The sequence below is a fragment of the Seriola dumerili genome, unplaced genomic scaffold, assembly GCF_002260705.1.
Source record: "Seriola dumerili isolate Sdu_G_001 unplaced genomic scaffold, Sdu_1.0 BDQW01000066.1, whole genome shotgun sequence".
NCBI lineage: Eukaryota > Metazoa > Chordata > Actinopteri > Carangiformes > Carangidae > Seriola > Seriola dumerili.
The window spans coordinates 508,095-528,829 of record NW_019174321.1 but is presented as its reverse complement, the minus strand read 5'-3'; the positions used below and the strand labels follow the sequence as shown (position 1 = coordinate 528,829).

At 43.4% G+C, this 20,735-nt stretch overlaps 3 protein-coding genes across 5 annotated transcripts; 1 reads left to right on the top strand and 2 right to left on the bottom strand.

The window, feature by feature from the left end:
• Positions 1–350: 350 nt before the first annotated feature.
• Positions 351–3,572, bottom strand: rbm15b (RNA binding motif protein 15B). The gene has a single exon (XM_022742111.1). The coding sequence runs from the start codon at positions 3,143–3,145 to the stop codon at positions 590–592; it is 2,556 nt and encodes an 851-aa protein (XP_022597832.1). The 5' UTR covers positions 3,146–3,572; the 3' UTR covers positions 351–589.
• A 2,418-nt stretch (positions 3,573–5,990) lies between these two features.
• On the bottom strand, positions 5,991–11,254 carry manf (mesencephalic astrocyte derived neurotrophic factor). Its single transcript, XM_022742143.1, has 4 exons — positions 11,050–11,254; positions 10,063–10,190; positions 7,851–7,992; positions 5,991–7,306 (listed from the first exon to the last, which is right to left on the bottom strand). The coding sequence occupies exons 1-4, from the start codon at positions 11,135–11,137 to the stop codon at positions 7,122–7,124; spliced, it is 543 nt and encodes a 180-aa protein (XP_022597864.1). The 5' UTR covers positions 11,138–11,254; the 3' UTR covers positions 5,991–7,121.
• Positions 11,255–14,459: 3,205 nt separating this feature from the next.
• oser1 (oxidative stress responsive serine rich 1) lies at positions 14,460–19,722 on the top strand. Of its 3 annotated transcripts, XR_002665016.1 has the most exons (5): positions 14,462–14,861; positions 16,193–16,302; positions 17,320–17,436; positions 18,281–19,357; positions 19,549–19,722. XR_002665016.1 is itself a non-coding variant. In XM_022742076.1 (4 exons), the coding sequence occupies exons 2-4, from the start codon at positions 16,226–16,228 to the stop codon at positions 19,215–19,217; spliced, it is 1,131 nt and encodes a 376-aa protein (XP_022597797.1). In that variant the 5' UTR covers positions 14,462–14,861; positions 16,193–16,225; the 3' UTR covers positions 19,218–19,722. The 3 variants fall into 3 exon arrangements, 2 of the variants coding, with proteins under 2 accessions (XP_022597800.1, XP_022597797.1); XM_022742076.1 differs by having other exon boundaries at positions 18,281–19,722; XM_022742079.1 differs by lacking the exon at positions 17,320–17,436 and having other exon boundaries at positions 14,460–14,861; positions 18,281–19,722.
• Positions 19,723–20,735: the final 1,013 nt, after the last annotated feature.

Genomic DNA, 20,735 nt, shown 5'->3' with positions numbered 1-20,735 from the left:
GCCCGAGCCAGGACTCGGCCCGGCGCTGCGCCGAGCTCCAATTCAGTTTACAGTACAATCACTTTGTATAAAACGTCCTAGTCCCAACTTGTATCGGATGAACAGAACAACCTGGTAAATCCAAATAAAAAAGGAGAACAAAAAAGACAAATAAAGTAAACGAGCATATAAACAAACCCTCTCGGTTTTTTAGTGTCGTATGTTACAGCTTAGAGTACAACAGCGGCAGTGCTGCCTGTGTGTGCAGCACGTCCTCTCTCCTTTAAGTGTTTTTCATTACAGGCCATTTTAACACTTTCACCCCACGCCCCCCCCCCCCCGAAACCCAAATCTCAAGATCTTATCTGCCTATGAACGTGACAATAATTCAGCTTCTGAGAAAGGGAAACGTAAAGTAATAAAAGAGGAAGAGAGAGTAAAAGGGATGTAGTGTAATTTGCTGTGTTTCATTTATAAGACACTGAATAAAACAATAAAATGCATCTTTCTAAAAACATGGAAGTATCTGTAGTCACCGGGCGAGTCTCGCTCGGTGTGTGTGCATGCCTTCACAAGCGTCTGTACATGTGTGTACTCTTCAGTGTAATAATCAGTTAGTATCCGTGACGATCACAATCACCATGTGCTCCTCGTCCAGATTACCCACAGTCCTTTTGGCGGCCTGCAGGTACTGTTGCGAGAAGTCTCCAGGGGGGAAGGCGTACAGCATCGCCCCAGGCCCGCCCTCTTTCGCAGCGGGGAGGCTCACCACTCCCGCTGCCTCCTTGTTCCGCAGATAGGTCACCAGGTGGCGGAGCAAGCGCACCTGCAGTCCCGGCTCGGGAGCGGGGGCCTGGCGGTCGATGGGGCCCTGAAGAGCCAACAGGATGGCGAACCCGTTGGGCCGCCCCAGTTTAATGCGACGGGACACCTCGTCGAGGCGGGTCTGGTCCATGCGGAGCCGCTGGGCGATCTTCAGCTGGCTGGGTTGGTTCTGGCTCTGCAGCTTCAGAGTGTCCTTCATCACCGTGTTGAAGAACGAGGGCCCCCCCTCCAGCATGTACAGGTCTGTGGGGAAGCTGCTGTTCTTCAGAGCGAAGAAGCCGTGCCACGTTTTGGAGAGAGACGCCTGGGCGAACTCCGACAGCGTGCTCGGAGGGGAGGAGGTGTGCGTGTCCGTGTGGATGGCGGGGGAGCTGGCGGCGATAACCTCACTGTTTCGATGGTGATGGTTGTTGAGGTGCACGCTGGAGGACCTCTTGCTGTGGTGGCGGCCAGGCAGTGGATCTTCTTCATTGGTGGCAGAGTGGCGTCCAGCTACACCGCTGTCAGGGGAGTGGTCTCTTGGCTCGGTGGTGGAGTCGGGGGCTCGGACCCGCGCTCGGTCGGGGCTCACGTCAGGAGAGACGACCCCTCCCGGAGCCGGAGCCCGAACCCTCGACCTCCCCCTCTCCTTCTCCCTCTCTCTCTCCCTCTCCTCTGTCTGCCTATCAGCGGACAGACTCCTGCTCCGGCTCCTCCTCCTGTTCCTCCTCTCCTCCCTCTCCTTCAGCCACCGCTCCCTGCTCCTGCTGCGGCTCCTCGCCGCTCTCCCACTCCTCCCGAACGCCTCCACCCCTCCAGCTCTCCTCTCCAGGCTACGGGTTGGGCTAGTGGGGTAGTCTCTCTCCAGCACGGCCCTTTCTCTTTCCCTCTGGGAGAGGACGCCGTGGGAGGGCGGCGATGAGCGGTCCCTGGCTCCCCTCAGCTCTCGTTCCAAGCTGCGATGGCGGCTGTAGGCCTCCCCGAGGAGGTCGTAGTGGGAAGGGAGTGCGACAGGAGGCTGGTAGCCAGGTGGAAATGGCCGAGAGGGGCTTTCCTCAACTTTAGCAAAGTCCACCCTCAGTCGCCGCTCTGGGCCACCTAAAGGAAAACCCCTCATCTGGGTGCAGGCGGCTTGTGCAGCGTCCAGACTTTCATATTGAATGTAAGCAAAACTGTCCCCCTTCACGTAGTCGATATTCCTTATGCTTCCAAACCGGTCAAACTCCCGAGCGAGAGCAGCGAGGGAGTTCCCAGGCCCAAGACCCCCCACCCAAAGCCGCGTGGTAGGGTTGGCTTTCCCATAGCCAATCTTTATCGGGTTGCCACCGATCAGCCGTCCCTGCATGGCCACTTTGGCCCGGTGGGCCATGTCCAGGTTCTGAAACTTCACAAAAGCATATGCCCCACCCTGTCCACGAGCTGGGCGTTTAATCACAACATCCTCAATGATCCCATACTTGTCAAAGCCCCTCCTCAGTTCTGCTTCTGTAACATTACCATCCAGATTCCCAATAAACAGGTTACTGGTCGCCCTCTGATCATCCTCGGGTTTTAAATCCTCCACCACTGGCATCGGAGGGAAGCCATAGGGCCGACCCCTCTCATCCAGCATACCATAATAATCCAACAGCCTCTCCCTCTCTCTGCTCAGACCCAGGGTCTCCAAGGCGTAATGTCTCGCTCTGATGTCTCTGATGTTGCTCACACCTGGCCCCGGCGGGGAGAGGGAGCGCTGTCTGTAGGGGTACGGCGCGTGCAGAGGTAAATAACCAACGTCTGGCGGCGTGACACTCCGCCTCCTAACGTACATGGGTTCGATTTTGAGCTGTCGATCGCCCAGCACTAACCTGGAGGATTTGGCGTGCCTGGCCTCCTTGGCGTCCTCCGGGTGCCGAAAATTCACGTAGGCGATCCGGCCCAGCTCCGGGGTGTGCGACAGCTTCACGCTGACGTCCCCGAACTTTTTGAACTCATGAAACAGCGCGTCCTCCACGTCCTCGTCCGAGACCTGCGAGCCGAGGTTGCTGATGAGCAGTGTTTTGTACTCCAGTGTGCCCGGCCTGGCGGCAGGGAGCTCCGCCGCCGCCGCCGCAGCCGTTGTCCGTAGCGGCGGACGACCGAGGAGGCTGAGCTCATGTCGGTGGTGGAGCTCCAAGGCGGCCGCCCGCTCCTCCCTGAGCCGCGGCTTCTCTCGCTCCCTGCTTCGGCTCCGTCGGTGATATCCCCGGCTGTCCGCCAGCAACAGAGCCAGCGGCGGCGGCGGCGGCAGCTCCTCCCTCCGCGCACTCTCTCGCTCCCTCTCCCGTATCCGTTTGGCGATGGCCCTGGACGGACTAGTCTCTCTCCCGGCCTGCCTCTTCATTTTCAAAGGATGATGGAGCTCAAACTTTTCGGTGCCTGCAACGGGAATCCGGCCCGGGGAGCGAATTTCTGCGGTGTTAGCAAAAATAACGTAGCAGACGACAGCTTCGGTGAAGAAACGCTCCCGCTCCAAACGCTGAGTATTTGCATATATGTCGAAAAAAAGGGATAAACTCGTTTAAAAACATGTCAGCATCAGAGGACCTGCACCAACGCCGCCATCTTGGACAATAGGAATGTGCGCTTTCCCTGTGGAGGGCGGGGACTGAGGTGACGCGACTCCGGCGGCCGTCATGACGTGTCACGCTTTTGTTTTGGGCACCAATACATTTTAAGATGAACAGAAACAATTTTACATTTGTTTTATAAATATGTAAATATTTCTCATTACCAATTTAGTTGTGAAACATGTACTTTAAATGCTGCGTGACCAGGATTAAATTAAAATGTTTGTTTTTTTTAATAAAATAAACATGATTTATTTTAAATCTTATTTTAAATGCCTAGTTTTATATCCATATGGCAAAATGAGACATTACTTTGAAGAATTATATGGACAAACATAAAGGGGGAAAAAAAGGCATCAGGACTATTACTGTCTAAAATACCTTAAAAATCAATTCACCTTTTTTCTTGTTTGTCCTTCATGGTTATGTTAACTTTGTATGAAACAAATGAAGTTGGGAAAACAATAGGATATAAAGAGAAAAAAATGTTTCAAAGTAAATAGATGGTGTTAATGAGGGTGGTTTTATGTTGGTTTTATGGATTCATTTACTGTTCAAGCTGAATATGCAGTTTTAATGTCATTTAAATTCAGAGATATTCAATGGTGAAAGTACTGAGATCATTCACTGAAGTAGAAGAAGCAAAACTACAATTTAAAAATATTCTACTAAATAAAATAAAAAAAATACTACAAGTAAAAGATCTGCCTACAAAAAGTTACTTAAGTAAAATTAAAGACATATTATCTGCAATAATAAATTATAGTTAAATATATGATATATGAAAAATATGAATTCATAAAGTAACTAGTCACATAAATGTAGTGTAGTGAAAAGTGCATTTTTCGCTGAAATGTTGTGGTATAGAAGTATAAAATAAAATAAGTACAAGTATGTCATAATTGTACTTAAGTATGGTACTTGAGTAGATGTACTTAGTTACTTTCCACCACTGGACATATTAGAGTTTTCAGGCCAAGAACAGCTTTTCTTCTGTACACAATTTGTTTTATTTTCATAATATTTGGACAATATTTTTTCTCGGTCTTTGTTACAGGTCTGCATTCACTCACATCTAGATTATATGACTAATGAAATATTCCATTTATAGTCCAGTTTATTGTCTGATCCACTTTGGTGCCACAGCACCACACTCCTTCGGGAAATTTTATAACTAACATTTAAGATCTATTTGTAAGTTCCATATTATCATTGTTCTGTAATGGTCGCCATGGTTTGTAAGTTTGTGGCCCATTAAAACATGGCAAACATTTAATGTCATATCGCTTCTATTTGAGTTTTTTTTTTTATTTACATACTGTATTCCTACAGGCACATCAGGTTTATATATGTATATTTAAACCATTATAATACAGTATATGACTGCACAATTTAAATGCCAGATGTTCCCTTCATATATTAGTGTTTAAACTATTTGAAATGAACTCTTGCCACACAACTGAAATGTGTCAGGAAATCAAAGCATCCTCTGCTCCAGATGGAGTTTTTCATATTTTAATGAAAAAGTAGAATAGTACAGTTGTAACAAATGACTGGGCCTTACATGAAAGGTCAAACGTGAAACAACAGCATATTTTAAGTTTTCATTTCCCACATCAAGTCTTATCAAGTATCTTTTTTTTATCAAGTCATTTTCCTAAGTACCTGCCATTCGCTTACATCAAACAATAAAATATCGATCCCTTCTGAAAGACAAGTCCAGGGGTGTGGGAGAGCCAGTGATGGGAGGCCGCTTCACTTTCACTGCAACAAGTGAAAGAAAAATATACAGTATATAGTTGTTTCCCCGTGTTCAGGAAGCATAAATATTTTTGCACAGCTGAATTGGTGACATAGGTGTAGGTGAGTGGGATCAAATCTTAAACATTGCTTCACCCACAAACACATTTTTTTTTAAATTTATTTTAAATTTCAACAATCCTATGATCCAATTCCTGATTGGATCATATACTACAGGTGATCCCAACAGGAGGGGCTGAGGGGTAAAGTATTTCATGAGTTACAATGTTCACTACACTTAATAGCTGCAGTACAGAAAACATCTGTAATGAAATCAGTGAAATTAAACCGCCCCCCCACCCCCCCCCCCCAAAAAAAAAAAAACAAAGCAGGAAACCAACAATCAAGTTTTAGAAATGAAGGATGTAGAAGGTTAATCTTTAACAAAAATCCTCTTTAAATATTTCTTACTTTGCTGACAGTGGAAACTCTGGTGTACGTCCCCGTGTCAAACACCAACAAAGTCACCCATACTCCACGTCCTCTGTGGTTTAAATGTCCACTGGTCCTTTCTTGTTGCCTCTTTAATCCACTTTAATCTACACCCTGAACAAGTCTATTATTTCCCCACAAATTGACTAAATTAATGTTTCTCTCACTACATTGTCTCTGCTGACTGTGAACAGAAGCAGATTATTTGCTATTTCTGGTTAAAAAAATAATAATAAGAAGAATAATTGCAGTGTTGAATATTCAGGGCCATTTCCATAAAAATGAAGTTGAAGTCATTGTGAATTACTGACGAGGCCATAAAGTGCTGTCAGTCAAACAAATGGCACAAATAAGAGAAAAACAAACAAACAAACAAAAAAAAACAAGTTGTTTTCACTTTTTTTAATAACTGCACTTTTGTTTGACTATGACTCTGGGTTGGAATATGGGCGACTTTGGAAACAGTAAACTGAAACAAAGAGACTTCAGTGGAGGTAATAAAGGGGGAAAGTATTGGAGATCTGAATGTCTCAATCAGACATTAACTCAGGCCTTGAAGCAAAGGTTTGACATTGTGGGAAGTTTGCTCATTCACTGCACGTTTTTGGTCCAAAACCTGTTAATTAATGAGTTTTAAAAAGGTGGATTTTGTTACCTTCAGACTGAAACAATCTTTATGCTAAGCTAAACTAACCCACATTTAACGAACAGACACGAGAGCGCGAGGGATCTTCTCATCTAACTCTCAGGAGGAGAGTAAATAAGTCCATTCCCCAAAATGTCAAACTATTCCTTTAAGTCTCGGTATGGGTGGGACGCGGCGCTCACCCTCCTCCACAGGACGTCATGGAAACTGAAGTTAAGTTGAGCAATATTACAGGAGGCCTAACACATTCATCAAAACATGACGACTTTTCCAAACAGCAATCCTGGTATTAAGATCCTATTGGGTGTCAGGGTGGCGCTGGGAGAGGCGGGTTTTCTCAACCGATTCGAATCCTGGATCGAGTGGGAGATCCTGGGCAGCACAGCGGACAACAAACACGTTCTTGCTGGGGTGCATTCGAGCAGAAACTCTCACCTCCAATTTGAGGATGCTGACACTGATGGAGAATACAGCCACGTATCTAAACCTCGTGCTGTGAAACGTATCGACTACATGAGCAGAAAACCTCCAACCGTTCCACCAATCCCCCCCTGTAATCTGTGCTCCTGTGTTATGAATTAATTCTCAACGTTGCATCCCATGACAGCAAAACACTGTTCATCCCTTCACACAAAGTATAGTATGGGACTTCAGCCTTATGTGTATACACTAACATCTATGCTTCTGAATTACCTGATGAGTGTATACCCTCAAAAAATAAAATAAAATAAAATAAACAAACATATCAGACTAAACTCCCCTCCTCCGCTCCTGGTCCTCCTCACTGGATACCAGTCTGGTCCGAGTCAAGTCCAGAGTTGTTTGTGTTGTTGTTGTTGTTGTTGTTGTTGTTGTGTTTTGTGTTTGTACAGTTACAGTTCTGTCCGTGCCTTGGCGGCTGCGGGGGCGTACTTGGGCATGAGCTCTGTGATTTTGCGGATGAAGTCGGACTTTTCGGCGCATCCTTTACAGGACTCGCCCCACTCCTCCAGAATCTTCTTCAGGTCCTTCACTTTGAGCTTCTTGAGGTCCACTGTGGTCAGGTCCAGTTGTTTGTCTACGTGCGACACACAAGAGAGAGAGACAATCACCACAAGGACACGGTCTCTTGTAGATTTCTAAGTTATCCCTGTAGTTTCTCCCCAGCCAAAGACGCTCAGAGTAAAATCATTTAATGTGCTTAGACTCAGGAAATGACTCCTGTCTCGACCAATATTTAATGAAACTCCAGAGGAGTCGGAGGCTGTTAGCAGCTGCAGGAGATGGAGTTGTGCACTGACCGCTACGAGCTTATTAAAGCTTCTCAGCTAAAGTTGAATTTTCGGAGTTCCTGACAAGCTCACAGATACAGACAGAATACAGCTTTGAAGTGGAGATGATTTAAGTTTGCCACAAGCAAAAATCTCTGCAGTAATTAAACTTTGATCATTCCTCCAGCACAGATTCGTTTGTTTTGCAGCTCTCTGCGTCAAATCATGGAACAAAACGAGCCGCATTCACCCAAACTGGAGGTTTATTCAGGACGTTTAATATTTGATCTGACAGAGAGTTTGTGTAGCTGGAGCTTAGTGTTTAGGGAAGTGTTTTTAAAGGATTCTTACCGTATTTCAGTTCACAGATCTGACTGTCCTTCTTCTTCAGTTTCTCACAGATCTTCTCCACCGGGACGTGGTAGCTCAGCGGTTTGGAAACCTCGTTGATCATCTTGGTGGCTGCGTCACTTGTTGCCCCGATGTAGTAACACTGCACATGTGGAACAAGAAAAAAAAAAAAGAGATCTTGTTTTACAGAGTTAAGAATGTATCTCAGTGGCCTTCTGCTTCACAGCGTGAGACGTCCGCTGCTTTCACACCTCACCTGTTTGGTTCAACACAACACACTCTGGTGCGTTTGCCATTTTAGTCCGGTTCACTCGGCGGGTGTGAAAGCCGAACACCCAGATCCAGACTCGACTGGATTGAAAAACAGGGTCTCTGGATTTTTATGACGTTAGATTCCAAAAGCTAAACTTCTATGAAATCAGTCGCTTGACTGTGAACCGTTTAGGAAGCCATCTTTTATTTATCAATCTGCGTCATTCACTCAACATTCCTTGATATAAATGGGTTGGACATAATATTAGAAACGCCTCTTAGTAAGATGCAGCATATTTTGAACATTATCACACAGGTGAGTCAACACCTCTGAACATTATAAACCACCATGAAGGAGGATTTACTGCAGGACTGTTGGATTAGGCTGCATTAGTTTTAGCTGGGTGTTCTTATAAACAGTGATAAAGAGACAAAGAATTTTATCCTTGATACAGTATAATAGTAGGACAGTTACATGTGTGCTTGCTATGTTTCATTCACTTTTTATGGGGGGGAAGTGAACACAGCCCACACTGACTCCTTCTCACTTCCTGACTGACTATCTATCAGCTTGACAAGCGTTAACCAGACAGGTTAGGGTGTGAAAGAGGCAGACCTACACCAGCTTGATCTGCAGAAGAAGAGTGAGGGGAGGCAACGAAAACCAGAGCAATCCAAAAATCCAGTCCACTGCACAATTAGATGGATCCATGTGTAAAACCAGATGCCTCCGTAAATTAAAGCTTTAAAACCAAAATATCCATAAAACATCAGCGACGTCTTTCAAGTACAAGTGGTCATGTGATCTATTGTTAATATATCCGTATTGATTATACTGTAGCCGCTTCAAGCTTTGCTATATTTGCACAAGAGACAGAACAACCAGCGAAGCCCTGCAGGCAAAAGCTGCATGTTTGGATTTTTGTAGATGGAGTGGGAGTCAGCACAAGTGTTTAGGTTCAACTAAGCCTGAGTGAAACTGGCTCAGCGTGTGTGAAACGTCTACTCTGCAGGAGTGAGACCAACATTCAACCATTCAACAATACATACAGTGATTTCTGCTCTACCGATGACCCGTGCAGCTACCAGTGATGGAGGAAGACCACCGTGAAGAGCATTTCTCTCACTACATTTCCAGGATATGTAGGTTATTCACCCGCAGCAAGCATCTTTTTTTCAAATGGTCAGAAAGCTATCTTTAGGATCTACTGCTCCCCGAACATTTATCTGCCAGAGATGTGAGAAAGATATTTGTGACAAACTAAACCTTTGATGCCCTGAAGAGAAAGTCGTCTGACAAGTTCATCCAGCGCTTACGCACATCTACGAATCACAGTGTCAGTGTAGTTCACTCACATGCAGCTATATTCAGCCTAAATCCATTTCACTTGCTTGATGCTGTTGTACACCGTTCACTGTATGATTGCATTTTGATTTAATGCTTGCTCTTAAAATAGCATGCCAAGCTAATACTACTACTACTCTTACTGACTATTTGACCACTAGTACAGGTCCTCCTGGAAATCGTAATAAAAAAATAAAAAAATGTGGGTCATAGCCTCTTATCATACCATGTCGTGTGTGGATGAAAAAACATTTAGCCACATCACATGAACATAGAAGCAAAATCTTGGAGTACTGTTATTTTTACCTTTTCTGAATGACAACATTTATTCTTGGTGGAAAAATTAAACAACAGGTTTATCAGATAACATCACCTGGAGGTAAAGTTTCACCTGTGTAGAGCAGCTTTTTGTGGACACCACCCTGCTGCTAAAAACACAATCTCATACTTTATTTGGGCATCAGCAGTTTAACACCTGCCACATCAGCACTTACTGTCAAGGGTGACCATAAAACATTTATTCCCTTCACATTTTTACACCTTGTTAAATAACACATAATTTAGTTTAATTAAATCTAACTTACAACTACTAATCCAAGTCTGTAGTTTACTCACAAAGCGGTTTTCTTTGCCTTTAACATCTTTGCAGCTCTTGATGATGGCCTTCTCAATGTCTGCGCTGTTGAACTTTACATCGTTGTCTTTTAGTGACTGGTAAAACCTCCCAAGGAAGGTCACACACACTGGAACAGAGAGGAAAACACATAGTAAACAACTTTTTCCAGAGTCAAGCACTGTAGGGAAAACATCATTCGGTTTGACATCAGCCTAAAAGAGAGCAGCAAGAGATACATTTTATTTTGTGTACCAAGTGGATTGAGAAACCCTTTTTGCTTTGGTCTACAACAGTCGGTGTGGTTCCAGCAAATGACCAAAAACAGTCAATTATCAAAATAGTGGCAGATTAAATTTCTGTTGATCAACTAATGAAATAATCAGTTAATTAGTGACGATCAACAATAATATAATATACACAACTCTGAAATTGGCCAATTTGCACAATGAGTACATATACTTTTGATAATACAAGTATATTTTGAGGCTACTGCTTATGTACTTTTTAACATTTTAACATTTTGAATGCAGGACTTTGATGTGTAACAGTATTTCTATGCTGTTACGTTACCTTAAAAGATTTGACATCTTCAATTGATGCTTAGCTGTGACTGCAACACATGAGAGACATTAACTAGAGCTCGGGTTGGGTCTTTGTGGTGGTGGTGTATTTTCAGGTGGGTTTTGGTGGACTGGTCTGAGTCCCGGCTCAGTCTGACTCTGTGACCATTAACGATTTTATGCCAAAAGTCAGAAAATTGGTAATGTTAGCTTTTCCCAGTCTGTCAGCATCACATGAATACACCACACACTACGCCTTAAATCCACGTCCCACCACCAGCAGCTGCCCCTACACCGCACACACACCTCCAGGGGTGTGCGTGGGATTATTTCTCCTCATTGTAACATCTGAAAAGTTGCTGGTAGTGAAAGGAGGCAGCCATTCAGCTGATGCCGTAGCTAACTGAAGCTAACAGTCAGACCTACCTTCACACTCTCCTTCTTTCAGGGCTTCAGCGGGACCCGGCACCAGAGCGAGAGCAAGCGCCACCGACAACCCGCTTAAACACAACATTTCGACAGGAGTAACTCAGCTGGATGTACGTTTAAACCGCGGCTAAAGGAGAACAGTTCCCTGCGTGTGTCTCATGAGTCGCCGCCGCTACACTACGGACGCCGGTAAAGTGTAATGATTGTACGGGCTTTCCGGTGCCACGTCATACTACGCCGGCACCCTATTGGTCAAAAAGTGCGATTGTTTCCGTGTTCTTACACGCATTCTCCTCCGATTGGACGGAGGAAGAACATTCCGGGAGCAACGTCCAGTTGGCGCCGTCTGATTGGTCCACAACCTCTTCGTGCCCCTCATCTTGTATTTGCATGTAGAGAGGGAAAACAGTAACTGTAAAGCAAATGGTCATAATCATTAAGTTTTAACGTGTTTGAGTCCAATTATGACCACATGTCAGGATCTACTTTAAATTCAAAAATACTTTGTTTTAATATATAAGTCCTGCATCCAAAATGAGTGATCATGCATGGATACAAGTGTACATAATATACATTACACAAGAGATGTCTGTTTGACAGATCATTCAGTTTGAATACTTTCTAAATGCACTGTATGTCTGTCAGTTTGTTTGTTTTGTTTGTTTGTTGTTTTTTACATTTTGTTATTTTGCAGTCTTATGTTGAAATCGTTTAATTCATTCATCAATGTACAATGCCAGAAGGCTAGCTGCTAATGCTAATGCCCGTTTTTACATTCACATGATATGAAGGTATAGATTGTGTACCCGCTATGAAAGCTCCAGAATTTCCGTAGAACCACTTAAAAATGCCCAAGGATACGTAACGACATAGTTTTGTGACAGAACCTTGCACTTTAGCAATTTTCAATAACTTGTCAGGAGATCTGACAGTAAACTCAAACAAGTGTGTGTCGCAGTGTCCCGCCCACAGCACCATCTGATTGGTTACACGTCACGAGAAATAGCCTATTAATGCTGAAGGCAGACAGACAGTCACAAACTAGAGCAGCTGTGGTTATGGAGCTGAGCTGTGTATCCAAGGTAAGATAGCAGACATCATGAAGTTGTAATAAACATCACAGTCCTCTACACTTAAGTTACAACAACACCACACTATGATGAACAAGTTCATCTGTTGATTCAAGACACACTGAGAGAGAGAGAGAGAGGGAGAGAGAGAGAAGCTAGTGCCAATTGCTAAGCTAAAGTAAGTAGCACATTTGATTAGCAGCTGAATCAGTGAAAGTTGCTAAAAGGAGCTGTGAGGGCTGGAGCAGAACTACTGTAAGTTTACATGTACAGCAAATAGCTGTAGACACTGTGGTGAAGAAAACAACAGGAACTGTTTAGATAAAGCAGCAATAAACTCTACCAGTAACTGAAACTGCAGACACTGGAGATGAGACACTACACTGACTGCGGCATGTAAGCAGGTGAACGGCCACTAACCAAAAGACATTTATCTACAGTAGAAATAAAACCACTGTGTAAAAATGTTCTCATATAAAAGTACAAAGTAAGTCAGTTGAAATGTCTCTGAGTAAACGTGTTACATTTTAAAAGGAGAAGGGTAAAACATGTCATATGGTGATAATATATGATGAAACTATTAAATCAAAGAGCATCTTTAGGCGCCCAGGTGAATCAGTTCACAGGTGAGAACAGCACCAAAATCCACCAATTAATTCAGGCACTTTGCAGTCTGTGCTTACAACTCATAATTAATAATATACACTCAGATGGCAATTTATTAGGAACATCCAGCTAAAACTGCTGTAGTGTAATAAAACACACCTGTAATAAATCCTCCTTCATGAAGGTTATAATGTTCAGTTTGTATTTCAATTATTTTAGACAATTGTTGATTCGGCTGATCATTGTGGAGGATGAAGGCCTAGTGTTTGGAGCTGTGTTGCATTATACACAGGTGTTTCTGTTCTTTAGTCTACTTTCATTTATATAAAGGGACTGGACATAATAATAGAAAGACTACAGCGCTGCCTGTTTAACATTCTGGTAGGTAAACATGGCACTGTTCACGTGAAGCATCTAGAAATGAACATTTTCTGAACCGCTTTGCTGAGAAAGTGCAGTTGAGTTCTTCATGCGAACTGGATGTAAAAGGATGAGCCATTCATTGGCTCACTGCGGCCTTCCTGCGTTTTGTCGCCCGTATATAAAGCGACGTTGGCGCGCTATCGGCCCTTTTGTGCGCAGTCCGTAAACTCAGGTCTCTGTGCGCTTGCTCCGGGTTTTCCCTGCACGCTCCGTTTTCTGTTCACCTGATTTCCGAAACTGTCACAGATATGAAAAGTCCCCGCGTTTGTTTTTCCCCCAGTTTACTTTTCTTATACTGTTACACAAATTATCCTGGCAAAGACTCGGCCGGGGCTCAGATCCGGCTGAAGTGGGAGTCCAACAACCAACAACCAGGCCTGAAGTCCACCACACTTGCTGCACGGCCGATTACTGTTCTGGCGTTGGGCCTAAATGTCTTAATTTCCTGCTATTTTCCCATGCCAGCCCTTCCCTTAGATGCAGGATAGAATCAGATTAGATCAAGTGTTTTATATTTACAGATTACACATATACTCACCGATTGTCAATCTGTTCACACAGATATCATTGAGACTAATCTACCTCCATAGACAGGAGATGGAGATGTGTTGACATGATAGGATTGAAGAAAAGAGCAGGAAAGCAGAGCAGAGGTGGAGCAGATGTAAGAGTATAAGATGCATTTAATATTTCTACATGCAAATATTGTACTTTTTACATTTGCTTGATAGATAAATTGTTCTTATAAAATTTTCAGATTAAGCTTTCACATTAAAAAAAACGTGATAAACATAAAATACCCCTTGTGTGAGTGCATACATGTAAGGGTGAGGTGGGATACAGGCAGGGACATTAATCTATATGTGTAGGTGTGTCCAAGTGTATATTTAGTAGTGTGTATATCTGAACGTTTCTGTGTGGAATGGCTGTGAAAACAAACCTACCACTGATTTGTTAGTTTATTGTCAATGGTATGCAGGTTGATAGACTATGTTTATATTTCTGAGAGTCTGTGTTGGCAGGAAAATGCCTCTGCGAGCAGAGAAGTTCTCATATGGATCTAATTTTCTGTGCCAAGCTTTGTTCTCCACAGCACAAGGCTCTCTGGATGCCTGTTATATAACAGTGACGTAATACTCTGTTCCCCATTTAGACTAAATGTCCTTGGCCTACAAAGTATATCTGAAACATCACTGTGGAAAGCATTTAAAGTTATAATGATAAGCCGTGGTCTGGTTTTAAGTGCTGTGTGAAATATAATGATAAATTCATATTTTGTGAGCGGCAGAGAGTGACGTCAGTGTGGGGTTTTTTTGGCTGGTGACGTCAGCAGCGCTGCGCGTTGTTGCAGAGTCACTGCGACTGTTTCGACTGTAAACAAGGGATATCACGGAGAAAACTCAGGAATCGGGCCTCAACATCTGCGCAGTTCATCCCTGTTGTTTTTCACAGCTGATATTAATTCGTGAGTGATTTCGTGAGACGAGTCCAGCCATCCGTGCTCAGTCTTTTTCCTAAAGGCACAGGTCGTGTTTTTTTTTAGCGGACTCAGAGCTAGCCTCTCGAGCTAGCCACTCGGTCCCTTCAGTTTGCCTTAGCTTGTCGATAGCCTCTCTGGCTACTCAACATCTGAGGGCCTGTTTGTGAGGGAAAATCACTTTATGCCCTGGGTATATCTCTCTCTTCATTGCGACCAGGATATCCTGAACCGTGAGTATCACCTGTGTGAGGAGGTTTCCAAACTGTTCAAACAACCGTTTAAAACGACGTCCCGCGGACAGCTAGCCTGTTAGCCTAGCAGCCAAAGTGCCTTGCTAGCATTAGCGAAGAGGGTGGGAGAGGTTGTGAAATTCGCTGTTTACAAGCGGTGGTTCTGAATCCTGTCGATGAGGTTTTGTTGGGGGATTATTGGGGATAATTGTAACAGTTCATGCAAACGTGGGTCTTAACTCTCAGCTAGGTTTGCAAGTAACGATTATTGTTATTATTGAGTAATCTACCGATTAATTTTTCGACTAATCTATTTCTTTATATAATGTAAGTAAATCGTCAAAAAAAATGACGATTATAAATTACCACAGCCCAAAGAGATGTATACAAATGTGTTATTTTATTTGAACCAACCGCCCAAGACCCACAGATAAAAACAGCATACAGTCACATGTGATAAAGATGAGCATGAAATCCTTACATTTGAGATGATGTAACCGTTAGATAAGTTTGACATTTTTTGTTTTAAAAATTACTGAAATGATCAATCAACTGTTCAAACAATTGTCTATCAATTGATGAATCGATTCATCCTTGCAGCTCTACTCCTCTATTAGATTATTGGTGTATTTATTTGTGTCTTCTTTGATAGTAAGCAAATCTATAAACAACACATTAATCAATAATGAAATGATTGTTAGTTGCAGCCCTGGATAATAACAGTCCGTACAAACATACACAATTGTCGAGTCACAATTTATTTCACATCTTGTGTTTTTTGGCTCTAGAAAAAGTTTGTCACACCATCAGCTTGTCATTCACAGGATGTGTGGTAAACAGAATTGGCCGTGGCTTTTGGCCAACATGTTGGGCAATGATACATCAGCAAATCATCTTTATTAGACCAGCAAGTATTAGTCAAATAAACAGCAAGTCAATGGACAGAAAATTGATTGGCAGCTGTTCTGATAATCAATTAACCAGTTAGGGTCATTTACTGGTTTCTTTAGTTTTCTATGATTGTAAATGAAAGTATCTTTGGTCTTTGGAGTGTTGGTCAGACGAGGATGAGCATTTTTACAATTTTCTGACATTATATAAACCAAATTATTAATCGATTAATCGAGGTCACGATTAATTTGAAATCACCAGTGATTTAGTCTGTTAATCCTTCCTCACAGGGATGTCCCTAACTACCTTAATACTTGAGCCATGTGTTACAGAAACCTCAATGATTCAGATGCCTAGAAGTCAACTAGTAGCTCACAACTGTATAAGTATAATTGTGTATCATTTCAGTGCTGAAATGCTGTTGTGTGTTTGTGTTTTAGCTGGGTGGCTGGTCAGAGCGGCCTCCTCCCACCATGGAGGCAGGAGGGAAGGACTGTGAAGAGGAAACACTGCAGACGGCGTTTAAGAAGCTGAGGGTCGATGCTGAGAGGTAAATAACAGAAACTGTAGCAATGACTGTGCCACTGCTTTCTTGAGTCTTGTTTCTGCCATTGTAATGGTACTTTTGAAATTCTAGCTTGATGGTACCTCATGCTGTACACACTGGCTAGTGGATTCATCAGGGTTTTTACAATCATAAAAAACCTGGAAGAGTCAAGGAATTGGAAAATAGGTATTTCCAGACTCAGAAAAGTTTTGGGGAAAAGCTAAATAGCTTCATAAATATGTTTATGTGGGTCATGACATTTAAACATAATCAGTGAAACCACAGTAATCACAGTTGAACATTGCGTTCCCCCGGAGTGACGTCTGGGTTGCAGGCTCCAAAGGGGAACAATAAGTTGAGTAATCATTTAGTTGATCAACAGAACATTAATTCTGATTATGGGGTAATCATTTTACTAATAGTTTAACAAAAAGATTTGTAAAATTAAATGTTTTCAGCTACTAAAATGTGGAAATTTCTCTCTGTCTTCTATGATGTAGGGCTGAATGATATGCAAAAAAAAACATTGAGATTATTTTGGCAGAGACTGCAATATGAATCATTTTTGCATTTCATTTTCACTGAAAATACAAAATAATATTAGATGAGAACTCCGAGATTAAATGTCCTTGTCTCAGAATAACTAATAATGATTCATGTTGATGCATGATGAAGAATGTTAGTTTCTTATTTCTTGGACTGTTTGGGATTTTTCTGGTAATTCATATATAATAATGGACGTCGGTTACCACGGTAACGGTCAAAGCTTCGAGGCATTCAGGTCAGCCCGACTCATTTTGAGATGTTTTGAGAATAATCTTGAAAATCCTTTTGGCCAAAGTGTCTTTGAACCCTGTGTCATGGTAGATCCACAGTAACCATAGCAACACCACTGCCCATCTTTATTTATGTAGGCGATGTGTGTGTGTCTGTGTGTTTGTGTGTCTTGTGTTTTGATGCGTAGCGTAGTGAGCGGCGATAAAGCTCCTAAAAGTGTGTGTATTTCTCTCGTCTGCCCAGCGTACCTGGAGCTGTGAGTGTTTCGGAGGCGCTGGCTCCCAGAGGAGCATCGCGACCTTGTCTCGACACCAGCGGAGCGAAGCCCAAACTCAGCTGCCCGAAGGACAACTGGCATGGGTAGGTTTAGGTGCTCGCCGTTCAGTTGGTGGATGTGTCGTCTCGTGAACAGGAGGTTTAATTTTCAGGCTGTGGAGAAAAAAGACAGCGTTCAAAAATCACAAGTTTGCTCAGTCAGCTGTCTCTTACATCACTAAGAAATCAAAACTCATGGGTGTGAACCATGAATGTGGCTTTTGAAAACTGACCTATGAACTCTTTATAAGCGTGGCACACCTGCTCAAAGTGCACAATGGCAGATAGATTCTGGCAAAATCTTCCTCTTGGAGCGCATCCAATGAAGCTGGTTAAATATAAAATTCCCACTACGCTGGAGTTTTACGCACCTAAAAATAGAGCCTTTATCCCAGTTGATTTCTAGACAGGATATCCAAAACACCGGCCTGGTGTTACAGCATATACAAAGCTTCAAAACAATGATTTAACTGCCAACTGTAAAGTTAAGAGGAACTTCTTGTCTCTGACTTTCTCTCTGATCCCTCGTTTTAAATGTCGACACACAGCAGTTGTCTTTAGTCTGTGTTTATGTTGAATTTGAAGGTTAATGTCACATCCGTAATAATGATTTTAGCAGCAGCCAGCTGTGTCTCTCACTCCTCTCCAGATGTCGGCTGTGACGCAGTTTTGTTGTTTCCTACCAGAAACGAAAGAGAAGAGATTTTTTATGTTGTTCTGTTGTTTCACTGTTTCTTCAAAAAAACATCTGGAATCTGTTTTCACACAAAAACTTCTTAACTTCAATAATTAGACCCATAGTGTAGGTGTAGTTTGATCATTTAAAATTATTAATGTTTCTTTCCATCACTTTTTCTCCCCCGTCTTCCTCCTCTGTCTCCATCTTTAGCTGTATGAGGAAAACTTCCAGAGGAGCATCCAGAACCCAGCGGCGTCGGAGATCCAAGTCCCCCATCCTCCACCCCCCAAAATTCACCTACTGCAGCACCGCCGCAGCCTCTGCACTGTCGCCCCCTAGTGGCTGCCTGAAGCACCAGCGCCTGGTCGTGCCTGAGCCCGTGGAGCCCCATCCTCCGGTCGATGGAAGAACAGCCCCCTCCGCCGCTCTCCCGGCCCAGAAAGAGCTCTCTTCTTCAGGCACACCCGGCCACATCTCTCCTCTGGTTTTTGGATCTTGCGCTGGGTATGAGACACGTATTGGAGCTGTGGTTTCCTCGCCAGAGATCCACACTGTCACTCCTGCTGCGACATCATCCAGGCAGGAGGGGGGAAGCTGTGGAGACGTCAAGTCGAGTGAGAAGGGCGGTCCGGAGAAAAGTGCCTGTGATGGAGCGGATCCCGGAGCGGAAGCAGCTCGGAGATCCGGACCCGTCGAGGCCACTGACTTCCGAGCTTTATCCGAGCTCCACTGCTCTGCAGACGGCCCCCACCTGCCCTGCTCCTGTGCCCAGAGAAGCAGTTCAGATTCCCAGGAGGAGAGCCGGCAGCGGGCTGAATGTCAGTGCCAGTCGCACCATCAGGGCTGGCACGGCGTGGAGGTGTACTCCTTCACGGGGCTCCGCAACGTCATCTCAGAGTGCGAGACGAGCCTGCCGAGCCACGACGGCGCCCCCAGAACTCTCAGCACCAACAGTAACGCCGCCGCGGCTTCTTCGTCGCCGTCGTCGTCGTCACCGCCGTTGTCGTCCGGCTCTCCTCGTTCGTGTTCGGAGCAGGCGCGGGGCTACGTGGACGACATCACGATAGAGGACCTTTCTGGCTACATGGAGTATTATCTATACATCCCCAAGAAGATGTCACACATGGCTGAGATGATGTACACTTAAAAAAAAATCTAAATATTATTATTATTATAATATGAAATAAGGAAATAATAAAGTAAAGAGGTTTTTTTTCTGTTATTTAGAGAAAAGGTGGCCTCGGAGGAATGTCACTGTTGGATAGAAGAATGGATCAGGCATGAAAGGTGTAATTTAAAATATACAACACCACTGATTTTTAACCCAAGTTGAGCTGTCTCCATTTTCCCTGCCCTCCGCTTGAGCCTTCCCGCCCAGAAACACATGACAGACAACCATTTTCTCATTAGTTTTCACTTTCACCTTCTTTTTTTGTGCTACATGGGTAATTTTTTGTTTTTTTGATTTTATTTTTCAGTTTACAAATGAAGTTGCCAAAGCTCTTGGGGCAGGGTCTTGCAGAACGAAATATCGGTAGGAATATGCAAACTTGTGTTGCAGAGTGTGATTATGTTTGTGGTGTTGTGACCTTGAAAGTCACCTGTCTGGATTTCATTTCCTTCAATAAAGACGCAAAATGTTTTTGTTGGAAAAAAAAAAAAAAAGTTGTCATGGTCTCTTCAGTCAATGCAGATGAAATTAAAATATGTAGTGATAGAATAAAAAGGTGAAAACGAACAGAGGAACAAAAACATGCTGAGATTGACATTTAAGTCTTGACCTCTTCTCATCACATCCAATCAGGGGCTGTTCTGGAGCTTTTGGTCATATCACAAGGTCTTCCTCAACAGGTGGAGTGAGCAGTTAAATGACTTCTTTTCAACATCTGGATTTCCCCACCTGTTCTTTTCTGCTCCGTGTGAGCGTATTCATCAGAAACCAGCTGACACGGGTCACTTCCCAGCTGCAGATGCTTCTCCACGTGGACGGATTAAGGTGTAAATGCATTAAGAAAAGATGTAAAAGAAACACAAGTAAATATAAAAAGACGCACATTAATACAACTTTAAATAAAAGATGCAATAATTCTGTACGTATCGCTCATGTAGACTTCTCTTTAAAACATTTAATAGTCTTGTGAAATAAAAAAAATCAGATTTGATGATGCGATTTAGTGTAACATTAACACACACACCTTCAGTGAACACACACACACACACCCTCTGAGACATGTTTGTGTATCCGTGCACGCTCTGCGTTTGAAATCAAAAAGTTTGTCGTGTGCTTTCAGGTACTTTTCTCTCCTCGTTTGGAGTCTTTCTGGCGAAACGTGAAGACGTTGATTCAAAGAGACGCGATAAGGAAATCACGACCACTTCCTCTCAGCAGCGACCGCATCACACGCTCTCGAAGGTCTGTGTACAGAGGGTTGTTTTAGTAAGATGTTTTTCCAGTCTACCTCAGCTTTTACTGACAACACGTGGACTCCTGCAAAGGTTTGAAAAAGTTTCCCTCTAAGTGAAAGAATGACTAAGGCCTTCAAGTCAAACTACTCTGTCTGTGAAAGGAACATAAAAGATGGATCAGTCATCCATTTAAAACTCATTTAATACTGTAAGTATGAGAGGAAAAGAGATGAGGAGAATGGAGAATTGATTTCCACAC

What these genes read in the sequence shown, in the direction of transcription:
- rbm15b (XM_022742111.1), bottom strand. Translation starts at nt 3,145, where the DNA reads ATGAAGAGGCAGGCCGGGAGAGAGACTAGTCCGTCCAGGGCCATCGCC.
- manf (XM_022742143.1), bottom strand. Translation starts at nt 11,137, where the DNA reads ATGTTGTGTTTAAGCGGGTTGTCGGTGGCGCTTGCTCTCGCTCTGGTG. An exon ending in AAGGCAAAGAAAACCGCTTT is followed by an intron (nt 7,993 to 10,062) that starts GTGAGTAAACTA and finishes CCACATGTGCAG; the next exon opens with TGTTACTACATCGGGGCAAC. An exon ending in GATCTGTGAACTGAAATACG is followed by an intron (nt 7,307 to 7,850) that starts GTAAGAATCCTT and finishes TGTCGCACGTAG; the next exon opens with ACAAACAACTGGACCTGACC.
- oser1 (XM_022742076.1), top strand. Translation starts at nt 16,226, where the DNA reads ATGGAGGCAGGAGGGAAGGACTGTGAAGAGGAAACACTGCAGACGGCG. An exon ending in CTGAGGGTCGATGCTGAGAG is followed by an intron (nt 16,303 to 17,319) that starts GTAAATAACAGA and finishes TCGTCTGCCCAG; the next exon opens with CGTACCTGGAGCTGTGAGTG. An exon ending in CCGAAGGACAACTGGCATGG is followed by an intron (nt 17,437 to 18,280) that starts GTAGGTTTAGGT and finishes CTCCATCTTTAG; the next exon opens with CTGTATGAGGAAAACTTCCA.